Raw genomic sequence first — 5725 nt, 5'->3', positions numbered from 1 at the left:
CAACATTTCATATCTACACGTGGAGGCCTTTAACAAGGCCTTCTTCAATGGTTGAGTAAAATTCGGATGTCTTTAACACTACATTAGCTACAAAGCACATTTTAATTGAGAGGCCAAGAAAAAAAAAGCTACCATTTTATATTTCAAATTATACAAATGTCCTTTCCATAAAATATAACGTTTTATGATTTATTAATTTAGCCTTACAGTTGAAAAAAAAAAGAGCAGATTATGAGGGAAAACGTGAGATTATTCGTAGACTTATGATGTGATGATATAAAATAATTGAAACCCACTCCCACATGGAAGCAAGGATTATAATAGTAATTTAAATAAGAGAATGAGTTTAGGAAAAAATTAGGAATTTCAAGTTGGGTAATTATAAATTGGCAATTCCAATCTTTTATACAAACATATTATAATTCTTAATATTATTATTTTTATATTTTTTAATTTTAATTTTAATTTTTATTATATATATTAATTTTTTAAATCCATTAACATTCATTGACATATTAGGACATAAGAAGTAAGCAGCATGGAAACAACCAACCCGACCAGCCTTTGAGTAGAGTGAAAAAAAGGAGAACATAATAAAAGAAATTAAAAATAAAAAACTGACAAACCAAACCCGGTCTCCGTCAACAAAACGACACCGTAGTTCAGCAGCTGTTCTCGCTTAAGTAACCAGAAAACGACACGCGGTTTATGTCTTCAGCTTCACCTTTACTATCGGCAACTGGACATCAATAAAACCGTTTCTCCCATTCCACTCCCTCGCAAAACCAACTAAACTCACCTGCGATGTTACCGGAAATTCCACCGGCTCTACCACCGGAAAATTAACAGATCATTCTCCGGAACCGTCACCGTAACCACAATGTCGTCATCACCGCAGAGCGTAAAGCAGAGCGTCTTCGGATGCTTGACCAAACTCTCCGACCGCGACACGCAGTCTCTTGCCGCCGCAGAACTCGAGTCTATCGCTCGGTGTCTCGATGCAGCCACCTTGCCGGCGTTTCTATCGTGCATGTACTCCACTGACGCCTCCGACAAGCCACCGGTCCGCAAGCAATGTGTGCAGCTCCTAGGGTTACTCGCGGAGACGCACGGCAATATGCTTGCGCCGTACCTGTCTAAAATTATCGGCAGCATTGTACGCCGCCTCCGCGACGCGGACTCGTCCGTGCGATCCACGTGCGTGAGTTCGGTTGCGGCATTGTCGCGGCACGTCAGCAGGCAGCCGTTGCATTCGTTCGTGAAGCCGTTGGCGGAGGCGCTTTTCACGGAGCAGGACCAGAACGCGCAGGCCGCCGCGGCGCTGTGTCTCGCCGCCGCTATTGATGGTGCTCCGGATCCGGACCCGGGCAGGCTGTCGAAGCTCCTGCCGCGTTTCGAAAAGCTTCTGAAGCGCGATGGATTCAAGGCGAAGCCCGGGCTGTTGACGCTCGTGGGAAGCGTAATTGCGTCCGGCGGCGCGTCCGGTCACGCGCCGTTGAAGAGCTTGGTTCCGTGCTTGGTAGAGGCGTTGAGCAACGACGATTGGGCCACGCGGAAGGCCGCGGCGGAGACTCTCGTGGTGGTTGCCAACGTAGAGAGGGATTTCTTGTCGGAGTTCAAGACCGAGTGTTTGACAGTTTTTGAGAATCGACGGTTTGATAAGGTTTGTGTGAACTGTAAAGGGATCCTATAAAAAAAAATTGCGTTGATGTTCATTTATGGTAATTTGAAAGTGAATTGAGAATGTGTGGTGTTTTGTTTAGGTAAAGTTAGTTCGGGACGTAATGAATCAGATGTTGGAAGCGTGGAAGCAGATTCCTGATGTTTCGGATGAAGTTACGCCACCTGCTAAATCACAATCTTCTTCTAAAGGTAATTTGATTTTGCAGTTTTGGATTTTAGTGTTTATTGGAGAATTCGTGATAGTTGAGAATCAGTAACGAAATAGCTGATCATGTTATGTTCGCTGTTGTGGGTTTAAATAGAAAACATGATTAGATGAAAGTACGGGTAAGGGGTAACAGGGGATGATCAATATACGGTTTTCGATCTTTAGATAAACTAAGAATTTTGTCTCCTGTAATTTAGTGCATATTTGGGAACTAAAATAAGAAACCACGTCTCAGATGTCGAAGCTATGACCATTAGCTTTTATGTGAATCACAATTGGGTCTGGAACCAAACGTGCTATAATTAGGGACACCATTTTGGCAACTTGCTCATTTGGTTGTATGATTAATTTGTTGTGTTGCATTGTCTTTGAGTGTTTTTCATACCTGTTTTCTTTCTGGACTCATTATTGATTCAGAGAATGCAAGTGATGGACGCTATCCTGCTGTCTCTCAAAATTCATGTAGTCCTGGTTCAGTGATGGCCAATCTGCGGAAGAAAACTACACCTTTTAGCAGATTCAGTCAAACAGATAGTTCTTCTGCTAGTGGTGCCAAGAATAGGAGTGCTTCAAGTGGCAACAACAACAAGAGAACGAGTTCGATTGTTTCCCGAAAACTAAATCATAACAATTGGGATACTCAAGTTGCTGTGGCTGATCAGGGAGATCTTCAGGAGATGGATGGAATTGCTTTGGAAAGGATCAAAATGGATCAAAGCAGATTTACAATGCCAGAAATGAAGGGGGCACTGCTATATAGAGGTTCTGACGATAGAATACACAAGTATGGTGGGTCCAAAGCTGGATCTCGTGTGGTTCCATATCACGAAGAAAGTGAAGACTCAGTTCCTGCCAGTGGTGTCTCTAAAGATCTCCGTAGGAATGACAAAGAGATTGAAGATTTATCGCTGATCCGTGATCAGCTACATCAGATTGAGAAGCAGCAGTCAAGTCTACTCGATCTTCTGCAGGTTTGTTCCTAATGCTTAACACCAAGTTCCCTAAATAAATTCTTTTATACTGTCATTGTGTCAATTCTATAATGACAAACATCTCCAACATGCTCCTCCATATTGTCACAGAAATTTATGGGAAGCTCACAAAATGGAATGCGTTCTTTAGAGACTCGTGTGCATGGCCTTGAGTTGGCATTGGATGAGATCTCTTATGATTTGGCTATATCAAGTGGAAGGATGACGAAATCTGATGTTCATGGCAACACATGTTGCATGCTACCTGGAGCAGAATTTTTAAGCTCCAAATTCTGGAGGAAAACACATGGCCGGCATTCGATCCCACGGATCTCTAGATCAGGTGGCACTCCATCTCTTCCTGCCATGAGCTACCAAGCCGACAAGAATGGTGAAACCAAGTTGACGAGCCATAGATTTAGGCCTGATGGAGGTTTCATCACTAATCCACTGGCAGAGATTCATGCAGATTCGAGGAATTTTGCTACATCGGAGCTAGCTTAAAAGTAAGTTAGCTTTCTAAATGCCTCTAAACAAGGCACCCAACTTTCTCGCTGCTACTGTCACCTTTCAGCATGCAATTTTAGATTCTTGAGATGCCATTTTTCCTAATTCCCGTATTTCTTATTTCCTTGCAGATGACTGGACAATCTAGAATGCAAGTTTGATTCTCTCTCAATGTGGAAGAACCCCCTTTATTGGTATTAAAATTCGATCAGAATATCTAAATTTTTGCCACTCGCGAGTATTCCATCTAGTCTTCGTTCCAGGTGAAGAAGGCCTGTGCGGGCTAGACCATATATTCTACGTCGCAGCGCAGAATTTCATTTGCATATTCATGATAAATCTTTGGACAAGAACAGCATATTGGAGTGAGTTCGCGACTAAATACCACACTATCTTAAATAAGGGTGAATTTGTATATGTACAGAGAAGTGATAGGCTGCTTTTTTTTTTTTTTTGTATTTTATGATTAAGTATTGTGTCTTCGAGTTATGTTAAAAGGTTCTCTACACTGGCATGCTATCGGCATTTCATCATTGGATAACAATGTTCTATTCTAGTGTATTATTCTTCATGTGTGCTCTCTATTATCCATTTTTGTTTAGCATCTTATTGGAAAGGATCCAACAATAACATTCTCATGTGCAAACCCTCATCCCCAGCACTTTCTAGGTTGTCTATTCGATTGTTGTTGGACTAAATTATTCTACTTATTTAAAAAAACAAACTTAGGCCAAAAAATCCCATTACTATTAGTTAAAAGTATTTTTTAACTTGTATATTCCTATTTGTCACAAAATATCTCTTAAATAGGAATTAATTTTCTAAATATGAAACACATTATTTACATTTATAAATAGATAACGGTTTATATCTTGTTTTGTATATTAATAGAAAGTAAGTTTAGTTCTACTTAAATCCTACAAAATTAGTTTACAAGTGAAGATTTATAATTATTTATATACTCTTTTTAATTATATTTTTAGATGATCTTACATCACTTAAACTAAAGACATTTTTAATCTTGAAATTAGATATTTATGGTTAATTTATTTACAAGATTAACATGATAGACCTACTAAACCTTCCTACTATAAATTTTGTTTTAGTTATATCTCTAATTAATATGGTATCTTCAACTTGTGTTACAATCATTTCATGGAGCGTTGTGCAACACGAGATGACAACCAACTCCTATCCAATCATTAAGCTAACGTTCTTACAAATTTCAAGCTTCTGCGAAAAAAATAATAATTCAATCTGCATCGAAAGTAGAAGAAAATGTGCCAAGCGTGTGCATTAGAATACCAGTGCTTCAATTAGAAGATGGTGACGATATTGCTTCAATGATGGATTAGCATGTACAATATCCTTACTTGAATTCAGTGGAACTGCATATCAAGGCAGGAGCAAGTGATAATATGCGAATGTTGAAGTTTGTTTCTTCTACTCCACCTGAATCGTGATCCTTGCTCCAACCTAAGAAAATATTCTGACACCCTAAACCTTTTCACACTTATTACATTGCTTTAGTTATTCAGGTTGCATCTTTTAGCTTGAATACTTAAAAGAAAGGAACTTCAATAATGTTGGTAGTGATTATGCTTAAATTCTAATCATTGTGATCCTGAGTTTTTAATTCTTTCAATCGTATGAGAGAATTCTCCCTTCACGTAAACTGGAGTTGGAATTTCTAACCAAAGTTGCTATGAAGTTCACTCTATGAGAAACAGAAACCATCTTAAACCATTATTTGAATAAAAGAGGAGTACATATCAAAACACATTCTGGAATCACTTTTTGTGAAATATGTTTGGAGATAGTTCAATACAGGCCCAATACGACAATATACTCGATAACTTGTGTCGCGGTCTCTTTCGTCCACTCAGTAACTACAAATACCATTTATAAATTACTTATAATATAAGATAAGATGCGAGTTATAATTTGATTAAATAATCAACTGTTAAAAATTATAAAATCAAGATGTGTAAATACAATTATGAAAGGATCACATTCTTAACAGCTAATATTTTAATAAACTTTTATACTTTTATGCCTCTCGCTCAAGCATCCAGAAACATTATTCACTTCATATTACTTTTATTTGCTTAAATTCTTAAACTTGAAAGAAAACTAGAATAAATATCGATTAATATCAAATTGAAAAAAAAAAAGAAAAAAATCGAGAGCTATTACCATTCAGATGAATTATAAGTTACAACAGATTTATTTACACAACCCTTATGTTCAACAAAATGTATGAAAAAAAATTATTGAAATCTAGATGCTGCCAGGTAAAGCTATTACAGGCAGAGTAGATAAACGGTGATAGAAGGCAATATGAGAAATATCTAAA

General features: G+C 38.1%; 1 protein-coding gene across 2 annotated transcripts; it reads left to right on the top strand.

The window, feature by feature from the left end:
• The first annotated feature begins 528 nt into the window (after positions 1–528).
• On the top strand, positions 529–3940 carry LOC137807825 (TORTIFOLIA1-like protein 3). 2 transcript variants are annotated; one of them, XM_068608640.2, is made up of 5 exons: positions 529–1663; positions 1764–1872; positions 2309–2862; positions 2974–3368; positions 3501–3940. In XM_068608640.2, the coding sequence occupies exons 1-4, from the start codon at positions 881–883 to the stop codon at positions 3364–3366; spliced, it is 1839 nt and encodes a 612-aa protein (XP_068464741.1). In that variant the 5' UTR covers positions 529–880; the 3' UTR covers positions 3367–3368; positions 3501–3940. The 2 variants fall into 2 exon arrangements, with proteins under 2 accessions (XP_068464741.1, XP_068464742.1); XM_068608641.2 differs by having other exon boundaries at positions 2974–3400; positions 3501–3565.
• The last annotated feature ends 1785 nt before the right edge of the window (positions 3941–5725 follow it).

The sequence above is a fragment of the Phaseolus vulgaris genome, chromosome 3 (assembly GCF_051622355.1).
Source record: "Phaseolus vulgaris cultivar YP4 chromosome 3, ASM5162235v1, whole genome shotgun sequence".
Classification (NCBI taxonomy): Eukaryota; Viridiplantae; Streptophyta; class Magnoliopsida; order Fabales; family Fabaceae; genus Phaseolus; species Phaseolus vulgaris.
The sequence above is the reverse complement of the archived record's forward strand: the minus strand, read 5'-3'. Positions and strand labels throughout refer to the sequence as shown.

Bases quoted from the DNA above. Each gene is read 5' to 3' on its own strand.
- LOC137807825 (XM_068608640.2), top strand. From the start codon at position 881: ATGTCGTCATCACCGCAGAGCGTAAAGCAGAGCGTCTTCGGATGCTTG. The intron at 1,664-1,763 runs GTTTGTGTGAAC...TGTTTTGTTTAG, and splicing joins AGAATCGACGGTTTGATAAG to GTAAAGTTAGTTCGGGACGT. The intron at 2,863-2,973 runs GTTTGTTCCTAA...ATATTGTCACAG, and splicing joins GTCTACTCGATCTTCTGCAG to AAATTTATGGGAAGCTCACA.